The sequence below is a fragment of the Terrapene carolina genome, unplaced genomic scaffold, assembly GCF_002925995.2.
Source record: "Terrapene carolina triunguis isolate 2854851 unplaced genomic scaffold, T_m_triunguis-2.0 Scaffold21, whole genome shotgun sequence".
Lineage (NCBI taxonomy): Eukaryota > Metazoa > Chordata > Testudines > Emydidae > Terrapene > Terrapene triunguis.
Genome location: NW_020664372.1, coordinates 25341527 through 25363051, shown reverse-complemented (window position 1 = coordinate 25363051; position 21525 = coordinate 25341527). Strand labels below are relative to the sequence as shown.

General features: G+C 39.1%; 1 protein-coding gene across 3 annotated transcripts in view; it reads left to right on the top strand.

Moving 5' to 3' along the window:
• The window catches only part of FGF14 (fibroblast growth factor 14), a 635254-nt gene that overhangs the window by 472034 nt on the left and 141695 nt on the right, over positions 1 to 21525 (top strand). For all 3 annotated transcript variants that reach the window (XM_024194177.3, XM_024194176.3, XM_024194175.3), the window contains one exon: positions 2512 to 2615. In XM_024194177.3, coding sequence (XP_024049945.1) covers positions 2512 to 2615 — 104 coding nt within the window. The remainder of the gene's footprint in view (positions 1 to 2511; positions 2616 to 21525) is intronic.

The following is a 21525-nucleotide window of genomic DNA, read 5'->3' as shown; positions in this document are numbered from 1 at the left end:
CTTGCTCTTTTCATGCATCCCTTTAGTCATTGAATAATATCCTTACATTCTTTTGTAAGGCTTCATCCTCCTCCAAATTCTCTCCTCCTTCAGATCCCTACCCAAGACCCAACTCTGTTGTGACACCTAACAAGAAGCCATCCAAATAATGGTGTCTTTGCTGTGTGACAGTTGGGGATAACTGGTGTTACTTATTATTTTAAAACTTTCAGATGATTTGGAACCTTCAGAAGCCACCAAACTGTGCAATAGCTAATTTAGGTACTCCTATGATCCTTTTCTTTTTCATTACCTGTTGTACTCCCCATCCCCCTTCCTTCCTTGTCTTTGTCACATTCATGGTATCTTGTTTCAGATTAGATTAGGTACATGTGTTTACTGTAGGTTTGTACAGTGACTAGACCAATAAGACCTCCCCTAGTCTGACCGAGGTCCTTGGGAGCTACAGCAATACAAATAATACATATTAATGCTAATTTTTGGCTTAGGTATAACTTTCTGTATAGCACCTCTTAACTCTTCTCTTATATAAATCCAGCAATTTGTTTTCTGTACCTTCTGGAGTTCTTTTTTATGCACTTTCTTTTCATTCTGAAACTGCAGGAAGTAGGCTGCTTTATCACAGCATCTTCCAACTTTTTCACTGTGGCAATATTTCTTCTTAACAGGATCGCATTTCATGTATTCTTCTATTGCAGGAGCATATTTCTGATAATGTTGTTGGTATATGTTGAGAGAATATTTTAGGGTATTACAATCCTAAAAGGCCATATACTCTACTCCGTTTATGTAGATGTGGTTAGCTTCCTCTGAGTCAATATTGTCTCCTTTATATCTCTGTAGCCATTGCCTGACCAACCTGGAGTTCTTGCACCTAGGCTACATGTCTGCCTTGTTGATAGTGAATGCATTTCCCCTTTTTCTGATGTGGGTTTGAATTCTGGGATCTTAATTAGGGATTGTACCATGAAGCATACTTTCTTGCCATATATATGACATTCCTTTTCAAATGCTGGGTAACTCACCGCACCTTTTGTGGGTGTTTTGAAATGCAGTTTTACCTCCTGAGACTTAACTTGCTGGTACCATGGGCTTATGTGTCTTTAGTCTACATACAGGTTGTACTTTGCTTTTCATCCAAGGGCCTGGGCCTCTCCCACTTCCTAGCTCATCCAGGGCTTAAAAGCTGTCCAACATGAGCTCTGGCTCAGAGGCTGTTCCCCAGACCCTGAGTGATGCACAGTTTGCATCTTATCTCATAATCCAGGCCAGCAAACTCATGCATTCTTACTGGTGTAATTTGGCATAAAAGTTGGTCCATGTCTCACTTGCCTAAAAACTAATAGTTTATATACCTTGTTTATTTCATTTTTATATAGGGAGGTGGTCAGTCAGAACACTAAAGTCTTTTTCAAGGAGATCTTCGCTGCCAGGTGTTTTGCTGGGCATGAGTCATAAAATGGCATTTACCATCTTTCCCATGTAGTGTAGCACAAGTGCAATTTGCCATTTTGGACTTGCAATTTGAACTGCAGCCAACAGATTTCTAAACTTTCTTGTTCATTTATGCCATCATTATACAGCATCGCCATCCTGATGGCTCTTAAATGTTGGCAATAAAATTAATGTCATGCTGTTTTTCTCTCGATTTTTGTTGATTTTGTTTTGAGATTTTTGAAGTCTTTTTTCCCCCTACTTGCACCTTTATATTGTTTTCTTTTCAGCCTTTTATAAAAATGATTGCTGTCTTTTTATCTTAAATTTATGTACTTTTGTTACTACAGTTGTTGTTAGCTGTTTCTCTTTAAAGCCTCAATTTCGGAAAGCATACTTATTCAGGACAGCTCAAGTACATGTGCATGCTTAAAATCTGTGCTTGATTACTTTTCTGCATAGAAGCCTAAGTGATTTCCCATATGCTGAGTCTATGTACCATTCCTTATATCAAAGATGCTCTCAACAAAAATATCTATTGCACTTTCAGTTCTGGGGCTATAGCCTTGCTGAAAGCAGTTTTACTGGGGGTGCTTCATAGTACAATAACATTTAAGTGTTTAAGGGGAAAAAAATTCACTGTGGGCAAAATGGAAAGATTTTCATTCTGGAGAATAATCTATGATTGTTACTCTCACTTTCTGCATGAAACTAATAGATGACAAAATGTTATACTTAGAAATTGTTTCTATCCCCTCCCCCACCTTTATATGGTTACAGCATTTTCCATTCATTGAAATTGTGATGCTATTGTACTCTTTGCAATCCTATGAGATATTCTTTTTTATTTGCTAGCTAGCAATTGTGCCAATACTAAAATGCTACAGGAATAATTGCCAATTAAATTTGCAACATAAAGCTTAAATACTAACTTAGCAATGCTTTCTTAATTAAAATTTTATTGAAATCAGAGCTTTTTGTGAAGGCGGTAGCAGTTGTTCTTTGTTCTTGATTTTGATTATTCAAATACTTTATTTATCAGTTCTCATCTGTGACAGATCATGTTTATATTTACAGCTCTATTCAACCTTATACCAGTGGGACTACGAGTTGTCGCTATCCAGGGTGTAAAGACAGGGTTGTATATAGCCCTAAATGGAGAAGGTTTCCTCTACACATCAGTAAGTAATATGCTGTGGATATTTTGAATTCTTTTGACACACATATCCAAAACAGAAACCTGTACCAGAATGAAACATATCTCATTTACGATAAGTCCTATAGACATTAAGAGAGATTAAATCAGTATGTTTTAGAGTCTCTAAAAATTGCTCTAAAAACCTATAGAATTTAACAGAAAATGATATCCTTGCTGTAGAATTTTCTGAAAAACATTCTATAGAATTCTATAGCAGGGATATATTTAAGCTACTGAAATCTGTGGGATGGTTTAGTAAAACTACAGATGGGTTATAATTTTCAGTTAAAGACTCTAGAACTTTTCTGTAAGTGTCTGCAGTGCCTTCATTACTGGCATGATGTTCAGGATCTAAAACTTGCTACAAAATTCTTTGAATTATGAATGTTTAGTAAAATAAGGTACTTCTGTAATGTAATTTACGTTCTTGTTATATATCAATATCTTTTCATTGTGTGTATCACTAATTTTTCCCCCTAATGGCTAGGAATATTAGAATTTGAAACATCACTTGCATTAATAAAAAATTTATCATATGTTTTTAAAGGATTTTGAAAAATTGCTAGGTAAAAATTGCATGAAATAATACAGACCTGCAAAATGGCCAAAGCTAAGAAAGTTCCTTCAGGCAAAATAATGCTGCTAAATAAAATATCTTCAGATATTTCAAATCAATTAATTCTAATCAGTCAAAGTGTGGTGGTGTTACAGCTGTGAAAAGCCTCAGTGTTCTATAGGGTTAACTTAGTGACAGTATTAACCAGGTGTTTAAGGACTTTTTTTTTTTTTCACTGCAGTGGATGCTGTTTTCATACTGTATCTCATGCTCTTTAAATTTCTTATGTCAGATGATATTCTAGTCCACATTGAGTTAAAATATAATGCTTTGTTTCCACTGTGCCTTGAGAGGAAATTGGGCAGATTTTGCATCTATGCCCTGAAGGAAAGTATTCTATTTCTTTTAAATATGTGACTGTCATTGAAAAGTTAATTAGAAGGAAAAAAGTGTATCCTAATGTTGAATGTCAACACCAAGAAAAATGCCTAATCCTAATATGTCTCTGGGATACCCCAACAAATGTGATGTGAAAGATTTATTTTCTTTAGTCTGTCAGAGAAAAATATAACACAACATACAATATCTCCCAGCAGTGAAGACTAGAGCACTGTTGGCCTCCCATTTCCTGAAGGTTTCATGTATATGGAATTCATGTCATGGAGATTATTTCTTCATGTGATAACAATGCAGTATGAATATGCTTCTGCCCACCAGTAATGCCACAGTGTTCTCATCCCTTCCTAGTGAATGCTAAAGAATGTTTCCAGAAGATGTGCTCATTTCAGAGAATATAGCAGCTTAATGGCTAGGCTGTAATTATGGAGAGTGGGGATATCTCTGTGGCTGGATTGTGTCACCCTTTGTTCATGTATTACTCCAAAAATAGTCCCACTGAAATCACTGTGACTAATTGCTATGAAAGGTACTAATCAACATGAGCAAAGATGGCAGAATCCAACTCTTAGTAATTTTGAACCCAATCCTGAAAATAATTGACTAATAAAAGTTGTGTATGTGTATAAGTAGTCCCATTGACTTAAATGAGACTAATCATATGAGTAAAGTCTTGGGCATGTGTAAAGGTTTGTAGGTTGGCCCACTATATGCCCTATATTAGTTGGATTTTCAGAATTTATGATTTACATGTGTATTTCTGTTGTTATTGACAACATTTATTAATTGCTTTTTGCATGTCACTGTGTGTGCATTTATTTTATTTTTTACCATTTTCTACTCCATTGATATTCCTCAGGGAGAGTGGCTCAATCTGTCCATCTTCCTTATGTAAGGCAAGGGAATCAATACATATTGTATTGGGAAAGTACTGTTTACTCTTTTTTCATGTAAATATGAAATCAAATGGCAAACAACATTTGCAAAGATAAATGAAAATAATACAGCATGCAGTAAAAGAGTCTTTAGGTTTAACACATGCCAAAAACTATCTGAAAATGACTACTCTTTATTTCATAGAGATGAAAACATAAGAGCTGCCATACTGGGTCAGACCATGGTCCATCTTGCCCAGTATCCTGTTTCCAACAGTGCTCTGTACTAGAACTTTAGGGGAAATATACACTTCAGTGCAATTATGGACCGATCCACCCCTTCTTCGACTCCTGGCTTCTGGTAATCAAAGTTTTAGGGCCTCTCTGATCATGGGGTTTCATCCCTGATCATCTTGGCTAATTACCATTGATGGACCTATCCTCCATGAATTTATCCAGTTCTTTTTTGAACCCGGACATACTTTTACCATCACAACATCCCATGGCAATGAGTTCCACAGGTTAGTTTGTGATATTTGGTAATCTGAAGTAAGATTTAAGAATGGCGATTTAAAAAATATATCATTGGAAAAACTCATGTCAATGCCAAAGTTCATATTAATATTTGGGGGGGGGTAAGAATTATTATTGTGTTTTCATTCATAGGAATTGCATATTTTGAGAGTAGAGATTAATAAATTTGAAAATAAAAAATAAAACATGGAAGAGAGCACCTATTTCAGAAAAAAGAGTTTGTCCTCATTTCAGTGGATAGGGGATTTATATGTGTATCTCCCCTCGGATCAAGATGAAGATATACTATGCCCAGAAGCTGTGAAATATCCCTCTCTGCGGAAAAATATTGTTGTCATAATTGTGAAGCAAACAATATATATTACAATCTTCTTGGTGAGTTTTGCATTCCTTTGGCAATATTTTTCACCTACTGATCTCAAAATACAGAAGTCATATTTTATATTATAGCAGCAATACTCATGCAAGTGACGTTATGGTTGTGTCTGCAGTTCTTGTTTCAGCTTAAAAAAAATCCTGGCTAAAATATATTATGAAGGTGGCGGACTAGAAACTATATTTTAAAACATTGTGATGGAAATATATTAATTTGAAATAACATATAAAAAATAGAAAACAAGCAAAAATGAACTGGGCCAAATTGCTGATTATGTAATAGTGCTCTACGTTGCCATTAGGGAAGGCTTGGTTTGATTGACTTGGGGAATGTGGTGAGACTATTTCACATCACCTCTCATCAGGTAAGCAGCAGCACTGATTGGAAGGGACTTATGTCCAGTCCTTCTCAACTAGAAGAATTATTGACCTGTCATGAGGCTAGAGGATGAGGAAGCTACAGTAGGTTTAGAATGACCTTTTTTAAAAAACAAAAACAAAAAACCCCCCAGTATTTTTGATGTTCACTACTGTTTGGATAAGTATTTATTCAATTAAATGATAGACCTGGGATCAGAATCCTCTCCAGCAGTTCAGATATGCTGTCTATCTTGCATACTTATACAAATCAAACTCCTACTCCACACCAGTTGAAATTTGCTAAGTCAAAAGGGGGAAAATTCTTTAGAGTTTTGAGAGAGCTTTGGAGGATTCCTTAGGGGAAAATGTTTCTTTGAGACTCCACCACCTTATTCCCTCCAGGAGTGTGATATAAACAATTGGAACAAAGTATTGTTTGCAGCTTGGGGAGAGCAGGGGGAGGCTTATTTCAAAAACCGGGGAAAGCATTTAGAAATGTATATATATCCCTTAACATAGTAACCACTGAACTTTTCATTTCTAATGTTTTTGTTAATTTGTGGCACAAGTCTAGTGCTGTTAGAATGTAGTGTGTCTGGACTTAGTGGCAGTCTCCTGATTGTAGACACAGGTTACTGACCTAGAAAAATTATATTTACATAAATAACACAACCAGAGAGAGAGACAGAGCTCATGTTTCATGGATTCAAAGAATGTTGAGATCTTAGTCTGAATTCTTCGCTATCATGTAATGCAGTTCTTGCAGGAGAAACAGGATTTTTCCACACAAGAACATCCTGTATTGCCAACCCCAAAATCTTCCCACTTCCTGGGGATTTAAAGTTCCCGAAATACTTGTATGTTCTATCTTTTCTTTTTGAAGTCTTATGACACTGTGAAGGGCTAATGAGCTATTCAGCAGCATTCTGCTGACTGGTGGTTGTAGTTTGATGCACTGTAATTTCCAGCAGCTCACATTGCTGCTTTGAAGAAAGTGTACTCAGACTTAAAACACTCAAAAATATAAAACTTCTTCTGTGACTAGATCTTACATTATTAAAGTCAAGAGGAGCAGAACTGACCCCTAAATTACTGGTTAGAAGGATAGTGCTGTTGGATAGCCCACCAGCCCTGCAAGGATACACAAAACCTGCAGTAGGAAGATGGTAATGCAGGGCCTGTCAGAGACCATTTGTATTTTGGCCAAATCCTGCTCGTAGTTCTGCACACACAACTCTCACTGCCTTTATTGGATGTTGCACATTGAAATCTGGGGTTGCATTTTGGACCATTGTTTTACATTGGGTAGTGAATAAACAAGTGAAAAATGTTGCTATTTGTGAAACGCTGTGTTGCTCAACTCTCTCTTTCAAAAAAGTTTAGTTAGAGTTGAAGATGGTGGCTCAGTTTTTCTGTTGTGTTTTTTAGGATTTCCTGGTATGTGAATAGGCTCAATTCAGAAATGGACTGTATTGTGTTACTGCACCTATGTCCATTTTATGATTCTTGGTGTCCTGACAAGCCATCTTGGATGTCCTCAGGTGACTTTTCTCCAAGAAGTAGTTTGCACGTTCATTGCAGGGTACTGGGTTCTGGAGCTGAGTGGTTATTCTAGGTTATTCACTGTTTAGAATAGTTCAGCAGGGCATTATTTAGTGGCTGCTATGGTGGGAGAAAGTTGAGATTTCTTTGTTACTTCCATGTGTAGGAAAACAAGAATTTATAGATCTGGAGCTTGTCTGTATCTGTTTGTTGTCTTCCACAAGCCCTTGAGTCTTCTTCCCCATTTCCTCTAATGCAAGTGATTGGAGAAGAAGGGAGGTCTATGAATGAATGGGAAAGGATGCTTCAGAGACAGTATCATAGCAGTAGTTAGGGTCATCATGACTCATTCCAGGGACTTTTGGTGGGGTCAGTAACCTGCACACTAGCCTTTCACTGGGCCCGTGAGCTGCCAAGAACTGGCCATTGCCTAAATATGGAGGTGGTTCTGATCTCAGGCTGCAGGTCAGCCCAAGATAGTGATTAGATCAGACACTGAGGGCTTGTCTACACGGGGGAAAAAATCCTCTAATAGCTAGTGTGCACTTGCTTTTAGGCACTAGCTACTCTGCACTAACTCCCCATACGGACACTCTTCTGCACACTAAGAGTGCCTTTGTGTACTGTAGTTTAATACGTTTGGAGGTGTACTAAGCTAAACCGCCTCAGGGCACCCTTAGTGCACAGTAAAAGTATTCCTGCAGGGAGTTAGTGCAAAGTAGCTAGTGCGCTTGAAATTCACACCCAGGCTTACTGCACACGAACTGTCCTGTATAGACCAGCCCCTTTTCAGGAACCGAGAATGTTATCAGGAAAATTAAAATGAATAAAAGAGAGACATTACCAGAAATACAAAAGCTTTTATAAAACCACCCATATTTCCAAAAGCAAAGATGGTCCATGTTTTGCTGTCTAGAATGATCTTTTTGTAAAGTGTGAATTTGATTTAATCTGTGTTACATTACACAGTTTTAATTTGAGCAAAAGCTGGGTGCATAATACTTTGCTGGTTGTAAGATAATAGTCTATGCTGGAGCTTTCTGGAATTAGAGAAAATGTCAATGCATATTATCAGGATGTGAGTTTATAATATCAGTAGTCCCTAGCAACTCTCAGTAGGAAGAATCTTCGGCATGGAGGGTTTCTTCTGACATTTCAGCTGCTTCCCAGTGCTGAAATTGCCACCGTTTCTTTAAGTCCCCATAATTGACTTGTCTGAAAAGAACAATTTGCAGCCTCCAGGACATAGGTTTGTAGACAGCACACAGTGGAAGAGAATGAGACAGAGAGTAATCAATATTCTACAGATAATTTTCTATAGTATCTAAATCAAAGTCAAATAAAAAATATGTACTTTTGGTTCCTTAGATCCTTTGTGCTTTGGAATAATAATATAAATAGTGATGAAGAACCTCAAAAATTAGTACCACACTGAGACAAAATATTACAAGTATAATATTTTTCACAGCTATTATTTGTATTATTGTAGTACCTAAAGGCCCCAACTGAGATCCATACCCTATTGTGCTAGTCACTGTGTAAAGAATCAGCCCTGGAGAGCTTACAATCTATATAGATAAGACTGACAAAGCATGGGAGAAAGGAAGTATTAATTACACTCTGTGAGTTGACATTACTTACATGTTTGGGCTGGTTTGGCACAGTTTAGAGAATGGGAAAGTAGGTAAGCAGCAAATCGAATCTTGATCTAATTAATTTAATGATTTGCATTTCACAAATTATGGAACAATACGAGTCTTTATTTTCAAATTCTATAAAAGTTTATATTAAATTTAGAAAAAGGCAATGCTTGGTAACATACAGGAGCTACATCCAGGTAAAACGTAAAACATGCATTAAGTCAGTGTCAGATTTCCTCCAGCTCTCTTGCAAACCTGAAAAGGACTTACAATGGGAAACAGTTGGATACTAGGGTGATGGACAGCATAGATATACATTTCTTTGATGTATACAATTGCTTCTTTAAAAATTCCATTTTCATTTCAGAAACTGTTGTTTATGAAAGTTAGGAGGTGTTTTAGATGGATGTCATCAGGTAAAAACATGTTTAGCAAATTCATAATATACAAAATCACATGTTACAAATTCCTGGAAAATACTTAAATTTGTAGTAACATTTTTGGAAAGAGTGTAAATAGGTACATTTTGAACAATGTTCTCCATCAAGGAATTTTTTTAAGAGTTAGCTGCTGAAGGCCTTTATTTCTGTGGATCTCCTCTTCACAATCTTTTTATTGTGTGTCCACAGAAAGGTTACTCATATATGCCTTGTTACTCATTATGCAACCCCATGCTCTGAGTGTCCCTAAGTCTCAGACTGCCAGAAGCTGGGAATGGATGACAAAGGATGGATCACTCAATAATTGCCCTGTTCTGTTAATTCCCTGTGAATCATCAGGTGCTGACGACTGTTGGAAGACAGGGCTAGATGAACCATTAGTCTGACTCAGTATGATGGTTGTTCTGCTCTTATGAGCTTTATATGCCTACTCAGTGGTGATCTTCTCAGTGGACATATAATAGAACAAGAATATGTTACCGGGGATACTAATTAGCACTCTTCTTGAGTATCCCATGGTAGGGTCTATGGACTGAGCAGCTTGAAGGATAAAATACTTGCTCACACCAGAGGTGGTTCCTTCAGTTCATGGTTGAAACATACTGGTAGGGGATAGGCGGGAAGATTACACTGCTTCTCTCTGTTCTGTACCTGTTCTGTGAGTATAAAGGATTTCGGTATCCAAAGCTGTCAGTCTTAGCATCTTTCACTATTATTTAGTGAACAAAGCCCCATTGTACTAGTTGCTATGCAAACACAGAGTTAGCCCTGGTCTACACTGGGGGGCAGGAGGGGGGAATCGATCTAAGTTACGCAACTTCAGCTACATGAATAACGTAGCTGAAGTCGACGTACTTAGATTGACTTACCGTGGTGTCTTCACTGCGGTAAGTCGACTGCTGCTGCTCCCCCCATCGACTCTGCCTGTGGCTCTCACAGAGCTGGAGTACAGGAGTCGATGGGAGAGTGCTCAGGGGTCGATTTATCGCGTCTAGACTAGATGCAACAAATCGATCCCCGCTGGATCGATCGCTGCCAACCGATCCGGCGGGTAGTGAAGACATACCCTAAGAGACAATCCCCACCGCAAAGGCATGGCAGACACAGTGTAGAGGAAAGGGATATAACATATGCACAGTGAACAGAGTACTGTTTTGCAAATGACATATTAGCACCACAGTTCTTTTTCAGGGGGTTATGTTTTCTGTTTATTACATTTTCTGGTAGTTTTGTTAGAATGGGATTGGCTAACCAAAAAGACAAAGGCAGGAAGAGCGAACAAAGAAGGGAGGGAAATACATATGGGAGCTAGGATGGAGGATAAGCAGGAAGGAGGGAAGGGGAACATGGAGGGCAGGTGGAGTGGGAGTGAGGTAAGAGAGGGGTAAAAGGAGTTTAGAGCACACAGAGTTTCTGCTGAGGATGCTGCTTGTCCTGGCTCCTGCCAGCTTGAGTTTCTCTGGCAGCCAATGGTGGCTCCTCCTTGGACTAAAGTTCATTTAAAAAAGAAATTGCAAAGAAATATTCTTGTATACAGCAGAGGGATAGATTATAGTGTAAAGGATAATATATTTCACATCATGCATGACTACAGTGGATCAGATTCTGCCCTCATTTGCAGCTGTTCAATCTCACTGCCATTTATGGGGTTCCACTTGATCACTGTACAAGAGAGCAGAATTTGACCCTGAAATTCCAGTGAGGTGTTTCTGGACACTCTTATCATGTACACACACCTTGTTTGATTTATTCAGGTCCACAGAAACCCTAACTGAAACCAGATTCTTAACATACCCTTTCAGATGTATATAAATTATTAACCATGTTTGTTTGAAAACCCTAGGTTCCATTCCATCATTCAACACCTCTCTCTCTCTTACATTCATATACACTATGTCTGCAGACTTTTCCTTGCATGCACATACCTCTGTTTAAGATTATTGGGATTTACACAGATAGATCAAGGGGAAAAATTGCTCCTCTTCTATGCCTTTTGGTCTCCTGTCCTCCACACACAGCACAGAAGTCACTGCCACACAAGGTCATAGAGTCAGCTACCGTAGCTGGATTTTTAAAAGGACAGGATAACTTTATGACAAGAAATAACACTTGTAGTTATGCATGCTAAAATAAGGGTAATCTAATCTCATGCTTCAGGGAGTAAACTGATTGCCACAGGGGTTGAAGGAATGCTTTCCTCAGTGTATAGCATTGCTTATTTGAGTGGGTGCATTATGGGTGTTTTTGCCTTCCTCTGAAGCGTTGAGTAATGGCCAATGCCGAAGGCTGGGCACATACTTGATGGACCAATGGTTTAATCTGGTCTGTCAAATTTTATGCACTTCTCTCTCTGATGTTACTCCTCCTGTGTTTTTAGCCTTTACTCATATTACATAAATTACATAAATTCACCTACACTTTTCTGGGCATTTACTTATTCTCCATCTGGTTACTTTTTGGGGGTTTAGGTTATTTATGTTTCTAAATGTTAGATATCTTGCTTTTTATTACATACTCTTCTACTGCCTCTTTCTTATCATGTTTTTGTACTTCAACAATAACAGAAATACAAAAACTGTCTATTTACAAACGTATTAGGTTTCATTTATTAGAGACTTTCTAATTTTCAGTGTATGACTTTAAGCTTTCACATATTATATTAACATACTACAATGTAGCTGCCAAAAATATACGGCTTCCTGGATGAACTTTTGGGAGAAGCTGTAAATGTCCCAATTGCACACTGGTGAATTAGCAAGGAATATACTGAAGATAACTGTCTTACAGTGTATAGATAAATAGATTTACAATATGTTCTTTTTATTATGTAACAAATTTGATCTTTAAAAATGCAGAGAAGGCCAAGAATGCTCTCAAAATTCCCCGGAGAGGAGGCAAATGTTAACTCTAATGTGGGGTACAGTAATAGAATAAAGAGAGGAAATTGTACCATTGTCCCATAACTGGTTTAGTTGTTTATCTAGTGCAGTTTCAGTTATTCAGACATCTATTTTGTAGATCTACAAAAGCTGTAGGGATAGACTGACACAAATAAACAATGAATCTTGATTTAATTTTAAATTCTGTTTTGTGGAAATGCTTCCATGTAGAAGTAACCATGCAGGAATATGGAAGAACTGCTTTAGGCAAAATCCCTTTGTTACCTAAGAAAAACTGAACATTATCATGCAGAAATGAATAGTAAAATAAAATTCCTATTAATTTTGAAGCATAACAAAAAATTTCGAGTGTGGGTGACCGTATGTGTAGGAGCTAAATTCATGTGGATATGTGTCTGATTTTGGGCACCCAAGTTTGAAAATTTTGGCTTTTGTCTATGATAATTGCATCTCATGAAAGATTTTATACATTTTGAAAGTTTGCTACAAAAAAAAGTAGCTACCCATTAATTTATTATTAGATAATTGTGGATAATTGTAATATTCAGCATAGGGAAATGCATCATATTTCCTAGGAAAGAAGTGGATAAATCTTCGGGTATATAGAATTTTATTCTTTTAAGGTCAAATATTTGAATTAGAATTGGGAGGGATGTGCAGTGGACATGGGGACCAGTTTGTAGTAGTAAAAAAATAAGTTGGTAAACTAGCCTGAGATAAAATCCATATTCCCCAAATGAGAGGTGGGTAAGCTCTGTTTACACCCAACTACACTATTGATGGAGTCTATCTAGGATTAAAATATCCTGCCCAGTGTAGTGTGTACAGAATTACACTCGTTCAAGTAGGTTAGGGCTCTCTGTAGTTGCAGAGGAGGGAATAGTTTTAGCCCTAAATAAGGCAGTACCTTAATGCATTGTGTGAGCCATCACAGAAAAGCAATTATTATGGTGTATTAGTCAGGGCTGGTAGCGCCATTTATTATTAAGGTTGCCAAAGTAACCATTTGGAATGCAATTTTCTATGCTATTTGTCATCCTGAGGCTGTACATATATGTTTGGAAAATTTCAGCCAAAATGGTTCAGCCATTTCAAGGAATGAAGATAGGGAAATTGTTGTTTTTCCTCCCTTGTCAAAAATTCTGGCAGCCTTTTCTTTGAGCAGTTCTAGTGCCCCCATACCTTGCACCAGTGTGATCTTTATGTCAGGTATGTGCCTTTTGCTGCCCCTGCGAAAATCCACCAAAATTTGGCCAAGTTATAAGCGGTTGAAAAACCATAGTTCACACATGCTCAGCAGAGACTTCTTAGAGCTTCACAGATAAAATTTCCAGAGATTCTGTCCACAACGAGCATGCTCCAGTGTGGAGCTGCAGGGGTGGAGCAGGACTTTCCCTGCAATTGCAGCTCCGGGCTGCTGTGGGCCAGGCAGGGGCTGGATCCAGGCATCAGATCTGAAAACAGGGAGAGTTTTTCTTGTGTGCTTTCTATGCTGGGCCCAAGCAACAGAGAGTAGAAATGGAGAGGGACAAGAGCTGGACCTGGGACAAGAGAGTAGATAAGGAAAAGGAGTCTGGGAGGGGGGAACTGTGTCTAGAGATTGGGAGGAGGGGAGCAGGAGAGGGGAACTAGCACTGGGAGTTGGGGTGGGAGACTGGGACTGGCTGGGTAAAAACTGAGTATTAATTATCAACAGATCATTCAGCACACTTCATGTAAGCAGTGATTCTCTTTCTCTACCACACAACCTTTCTATGGAAAAACAAGCAACTAATAATTAATATGTGCTTTAGAGGGTGGGTACCTTATAGCACAGGACCCATGTTTGAAAAGCACAATTCAGCTCCACTAAAACAAATGGGAACAGGACAAGACTCTTGGTGCCCAAACTGCGGCTTCTCTTCCCCATGATGTGCATTAATTTGTAAACACTGTACAACAAATGATCATGATAAATTTAAGGACTAGTTCTACATGCTGTTTTTAAGATAAAATGTCTAAAAAAGATCTTCCTAATCACCAAATTTCAACGGTAATTACTGAAAAGTAGTCCACAAACTTTCCAAAATGAGGAAAGCTTTGTAACTGGCCTCACTGAGAATTCTTCTTCGTCAAAAGGCAACTGTATCTTGAGGTTAGAAGAAAAAATGTCTTGAACCTTCAGTTCTGAGAACCATATTCCTTCAGAGCTAGAAAGTCTGTAGGGAAGTTCCATTCAGTAAGCAGAAGTCATTTACTCTGTACTTATAGGGCTAGATTCATCCTGGATTTATCACATCTGTAAAGCGGTAAACCCTGGTGCAGGTTCCTGGCTACAGAACATCCCAGATCAGCTGTAAAACAGCATATTTTTAGGGAGGTGTGATGGGGTGGACTAGGCCCAGAAGCCCCCTGCTGGAGGCCTGAGTGTCCTGCCACACCTGTCCCAGGAAAGGAGCAGAAGAGCTAAGTCCTCTGAACAGCCTAGAGAGGCTGAAAAGGGCTAGCCAAATCAGAGAGGCTGCCAGCTGGGGCCCAGGAAGGCCATATAAAAAGGAGCTGCAGGGCCAGAGACAGGCAGTTCCTTGCTGGAGCGAGAGAGTACAGCTGGTGCTCCTGGCTGGCCAAAGGGAGCTTCAACACCATGGACAGCTCAGTGCTGGCAGGAACAGGGCAGCAAGAAAGAACTCCTGGCTGGCTGCTGGGCCTGAACACAGAAGAGCCATGAGCTAAGTGTGAAGCATCCTTGAAAGCTGGGACCACGGGGAAGTGGCCCAGGGAACTGAAAGCAGTCTAGCTAAAGGGACATGGCTGCTCTTCTTAGGGTCCCTGGTCTGGGACCCAGAGTAGTGGGTGGCCTGGATTTCCCCCAGTAGGCCATTGGTGAAGTGGCCTACAACTGGACAGAGAGAAACCCCCAGAAGGGGAACTGAACTGTTAAGAGGCCTAGCTGGAGAGCTGGGGCCAGAACAGACCAAGAGAGTGAAACCATTGCCTCCAGGGAGGAAGCCCTAGGGGTACGGCCCAATCCCAGGACTGGTACTGTTTAAAGACTGCAGACACACCCGACCAGGAGGGGTGCTTGTGAGAGCTGAGTGCAGCCCATTACAGGCTGTAAGAATAACTGATGGTTTGGTTCACTGGCAGTTTTGAAAAAAATATTATTCAACTTATTGAAAAACAAAATCATCAAATGAAACATTTTGTTCAACCTGAAACAAAATGTTTTGGATTGATTATGAGCATTTTCCTTTATTTTTAATTGATGGAAATTTGGAAACAACAATTTGTTTTGTACTGAAGAATCAGAACATTTTGACTTTTTAAACTTTTGTTTGTGGTTTTCCAACAGGAACAATTTGAAACTAACACAAATTTGCAGAACATTTCAGTGTTGCTGAATCTGCATTTTTGCCCCTCCCCCAAAAGTTTCTGCTGAAAAATTTCATTCAGTTCTGACTGTTTAATTAAATTTCACTGCAATTGCTTACATTGTGACCATTGCTTGTTTTTGGGGGGTGAGGAGGAGTTGAGTTAACCATCCCCCCCAGCAGTAAAACTAAAATACTCCCTGTTAAGACTTCCCATGCAAAAAATCCCAAGTCTTATATAGTCATTTAGTTTAATTCCTGTATTTTTGAGTCAGCATTTTCATTGCTGCCTGACTTCCTTTCCTACCATCACAATAGGTCCTGATGGTTAGGCAAAACTCTCTATATTTTTTTGCACACAGAAGTGTTGCATTAAAGAATTGATTGAAAGGATAATGTAATACAGTGGTTGTTCTCCTGTTTTCAGTTGTGCTCTACATATTCCTGAACATGAGTGTTTTCATTAATTTAAGTGAGAGGGCCTGTTAAGTGATTGTCTCACTTGATTTTTGCACGCCCGTATCGTCAAATCATCTCAAAATAGATACACAGCTCAAATCCATTGACACTTTGTGTATGTGTATCTTCCAATAAAGGGCTAGAGGAAAAATATGAGTAATCTGATTTAACAAGTAGTTTACTGCTCCCTCTCTCTTCCAGAGCATAACTTACATGATCAAAAGTAGGGTGGATAAGTTAAAGTTGTCTCTATTCATTTTTTAAATTCTAAACTCTGGAAGCTTAATTTTTCCCTCCTCTTACCTTGATCTCATCAAAATTTAGGCCACTGCCCCATTTCTTTTCCCAACTAAAAGTTTTTACTAATAGAGAGCCTGTTGCTATCCTCTTTCTCTGTGAAGAGTTCCAATAAAACCGATGCAACAACTCATGGACTAAACTATAAAGGAACAGGTGGCGGAAAAGGTGAAAGGTGGCGGAATCATGTCCCTAATAGGAAAAAGAAAAACGAGGGTAAGAGTTGTAAATCCCATCATTGCTGAAATACTTTAGTACATCCTTCATTAATTAGAAAGAAAGAAAGAAAGAAAGAAATGGTCCATACACAGCATTTTATCCAGCTGTAACACCTACAAACTGAGGAAAAATCCAACTCCCTGCCTTTTGACAACACAACCTCTGTCCATCCTAAGAGATGAAATCCCCAAATATTATTGCTGTATGTACATAGCTCCATGGAAGTGTGTTCTTTATAGGTGAAAGAGAAAACAAAGGGGGCTGCACCAAGGAATTTACAATGTCAGTAAAATAAGGCACAACAGAGCATGGTAGGGATGAGAGTGAAGGGGAATAATGGTCTTGAGCAGTGTAATTTGCTAGCAAGATGCAAAATGTGTATATTGGTAGCTTTTTAAAATTTAATAAGTTATGTTGGAACTGATTTGTAATTTTTTTTATGTAGTTGTTGCTTTGGATGTACTCCTGACAGGGGCGCAGAATTCATATGGCCCACATATTTCTGTGCCCCCCGCGCAGAAAAACGCAAAAGAAATCTGCGGGGGACACGCTTCTCTTCCCCGGCAGCCCAGGCCTGCCCTGGAATTCAAAGTGTATTAGTTACCAAGTATTTGTAATTTAACTTTCATGTGTTTAGGAAATGTTGAATAGTTGTGACATTTTTCTGTGTTGTAGTTTAAATAACTTACCAAAACAATTGAAACTCGTGTGATTATTGCATTATTTTGACAAATAAAATTTGCAGAATTTTGCAAAATTTTTAATTTTTTTGTGCAGAGTTCCCCTAGGAGTACTTTGGATGTCTAAGAATCCCCTCTGACAACAAGCATCCTGATCATGACCTTGCTTGCAGCCAAGCTCTTCTGTACTAATCCCTACCAAGCATCTCCTTCTCAGTTCCTCATGTCAAAAGCATTATGTCCTCAACCCCCAACCTCTCTGCTGGCAACCTCCCCCATCAGAAATACTTATTCTCCACACCACGATGTAGTCGTCCACTGTAAGTAGTTATCCTAGCCACCATCCCCACCAGCTGGTGAATTTTCCCTTTCACAAGCGCTTAGGCTGAATCTTTTCCTCAGCTGCAGAACCCATCCAATCCCAATTTCCATGCCTTTAGAACAGTGGTTCTCAACCAGGGATACCTGTACCCCTGGGGGTACACAGGTCTTTTAAGGGGTACATCAGCTCATCTAGATATTTGCCTAGTTTTACAACAGGCTACATAAAAAGCACTAGCAAAGTCAGTACAAACTAAAATTTCATACAGACAATGACTTGTTTATACTGTTCTATATACTATACACTGAAATGTAAGTGCAATATTTATATTCCGATTGATTTATTTTAGAATTATATGGTAAAAATGAAAGTACGCAATTTTTCATTAATAGTGTGCTGTGACACACTTGTATTTTTATGTCTGTTTTGGTAAGCAAATAGTTTTTAACTGAGGTGAAACATGGGGGTACACAAATCATACAAATCAGACTCCTGAAAGGGGTACAGTGGTCTGTAAAGGTTGAGAGCTGCTGCTTTAGAAAAGGTTCAGTTTTCAGTTGTTATGCCCCTGAAAATTAGATTGTGTTCTGAGGAGGGGATTTTCAGAAGTGCTCTGCATTGCTTTAACTCTGCTCCCATAGAAGTAAGTGGTAACTTCATTGGAAGCAGAGTTGGACTAACACAGAACACACTGGAAAATCTCATCCCATAGGGTTAAACTACTGAGGCTTCCAGTGTAACATTTATTCAATATATTCTATTCACTGTAGAACCAGAGGCCCTCTTGATTGATTTCCCTTGACTTTGCAAGGGTTCTTGATTTTTTTAGCTGAATACAAATACAGCCATGGGGAAATAATGTCTCTCCTTGAGGGCATTTTGAATGGGATCAGAAATCTGCAGAGCACATGTAGTCATACTAGAGACTTAATGTAAGGGGCTAAGGAAGTAGGGAGAAGATGATTCACTCCACTGTCATGTAGGGATTCAGTAGTAAATGCATGGGAGAATCTATTCTAAATTCCTTCCTAGTGATATATTTACCACCATGAATTTTGTAATGAAAAGTGACATGATACCAATACCTGGCAAAACACAGACCATTGAACCAATATGCAGGGTCTGTGCTAAAACCCTGCAGTTGCAGCAAATAACAGAAAGCTGAGGATTTAGATCTCACTTATGCATGTTTTTTTCTAATTAGCATGCCACATGGTGGATGTTCTTGGTTAATTAATGGGATGGTAGTGAATGCGTCGTTAGGACTGACTTTACTTACTTTGCCACTACATCTTTAGTGTAATTGAGTCTCAAAAATGAAAACAAAGGATTTCAAAATAAAAATAAACATTAGGATTTTGTTATTTATTTTTGTTGGCTGTACAATATCCGAGGCCTACAGTTTTCTACAAAAAAAATCTGTGATTGCCCAATTTGCCATGGAATTGTTTACTTATTGCAGAGTTGCCTACCAGCTGCAGAATTTTAAAAAGACAGGGAAAGGGTTTTATACCACTGGTTCCAAACAAAAATATAGTCAACATTTCAAACGCATGATTCATTCTGTTTGTTGTGTCCCTTTTGGCCGGCATCTGACTTCTGTGTTGTGACTGATATCTACCTAGTTAGACACTGTCACTCCTCCATTCAGGCTAAGGCTAAAATCAGAGCACACTGCAGATCTCCAGGAAAGAGAGTGCTAAAAGGGAAGGGCTTGCTTCTTAAAGGATTTTTAAAAATGTTAAATACATGGTAGAAGCATAAAATTAGATCACTTTAATATTTGCTGTTTACACAACTGTTCACCCTACCCCTATTGCACATTAGTGTTCGATGATGGATTTACTTCTGCTATGGATGGTTCCAATTTTGTAGAATTTGAACAAAAAAGGAGAGGCTTCCTATGGAAATCAGAATAAAATACCAGCCTTGTGTAACTTGTCTCCTAGATCTCTTTTGTGCACTTCAGGGAATGTACAATACCAGGTACAGTCCCAAGGGGAAAGGGAGGGACTGAGCGGATATATAACTCAAGGAGATTGGGGACAGACAGACCAGCCCAAAGAAGTAAAATATAATTTTATCTTAGAAATTTTAGAAGAATTGTCAGCATAAATTATAGTTGCCTCCAGGAAGCTATAAACTGCAGAATTTGTTGTAGAAGGCCCCAGGCTCACTTGCAAGGGGTATTCTACATGTTCACAAGGATTATTCTCTTCTCCCCACTAAGGGCATGAAGCAACTTTTGCTGAAGTCAGTGGGAGTCTCTCCACTGGGATTTGGATTAGGCTGTAATGTATTGGGTACAAAGGGAATTTTTTTTTCATCACCAGGTGTGAACATCACTTTCCATTCCTTTTTTTCCTTAAACCATTGTGAGGAGAATTGCTCTATCCATTAACCTCTTTCACACCAGAGTTCTCCTGTCTCAGGTTTACAATATTCCCCGTTACTAGATAAATAGCATGTATGATTTTGTTCCAATTTACAGACTGCGTGTTTGTTTTTCTTTTGCTTTTCTGTGAGTTCTTTTCAAGGCTGTAGTGACATAGCAGGTGGAAGTGTTTTAATGCTCTTTTTCAACAGTTAGGTTGCTTGGGAGGGGGCAGGGATTGACTGTTTTCTCCTTGACATTTGAAGATCCGGTGTGTGCCCTTGTCTCTTCTTTCACGGGTGTATATTGGCACCAGTAGCATAGGAGATGAAAGTATCAGGCTTTCGGGCATCAAAAGTGACAGCTGCAAAAGCATCAATTGAGGCATTTCTGCCACCCCTTTTGCATTAATCGAAGCGGTTTCTCTTAGCATTGTGCACTGAGGGTGGCGGCATCTTTGAAACAGAATACTGTATGAACCTGGTCTGGCCTAGAAACATTCTCAATTTTTCATTTTGTCTTTTGAAAATGTATGGTATTTCCATCCCGGTATTGGAAATCCACTCTCCTGTGCATTATCAAGGGTGGACTAGAAAATAGATCTGATTTATTTCTAATTTCCATGGATCAAATCATCCCAGTTGCCTATATGTGGGGGGTGGGGAGGGGTTGGCGCGCGCAGGGCAGATTCCCACCTAGGAAATGCAGAATAGCTGCATCTGAGATATCGTGCCTCACTCACAAGATTGGTAATCAAAGGGTGGTGGAGGAGGAGGAGGATGACGACTAGATTAAGGGCAGGGGAGTTAGAGAGAGGGACAGGGTGGATTCATATGATATCTTGCAGGAAGTCCAACACAACATTTTATTGATAGAGTTAGTTCCATGCAAATCACCGGTTTTGGGGGACTATGAAGGAGAATATTTGACTCTATTGACATGCCAAACCTGACCCGAAAAGTAATGTGTGGAGTCTTAATCCTTAATCCCTTAAATAGATACGTTAGCACAGACTCCTGCACCTTCATAAGTCCTGTTAACTTAAACTAAGTCTTTTGCTTGGACAGGAGCCCACATTAATAGATGTCCCCGTGGTGGAACTTTGCGTAGCCAAAGTACCTGTCCTGTAGGAGCCCTAAAGAAAGAAAACTTATGTGTATGCAGTTTAATCAAAAAGTTCAACACAGAGCCCTTAATCATCATTCTTCCAATAAGCAAAAAGTTGACTAAATGGAGCAAGATTACAGTTACTCAACAGCAACTCCAGTTTCTGATCAGTCTTAATAGGAGAAGAAACAAGTGATTGGTTGATTTTGTGCTTGAAACAGCAGCTTTATTAGTTAGCAGAAAACTATACTTTTTAATCCCTTTCTTTCCAGCTGGACTCTGTACTGGGTAAACTGAAAGGTATTATCTAAATCAGGGGTCGGCAACCTACGGCACGCGAGCCGATTTTGAGTGGCACGCAGCTCCCTGCCGCGGTCCTGGCCCCCAGCCCCACTCAGTCCCCCCGCCCACCGCTCTCCCCTGCGGGGGCAGAAGGCAGAAGCTTGGTTCTGCAGCAGCCAAGCTTC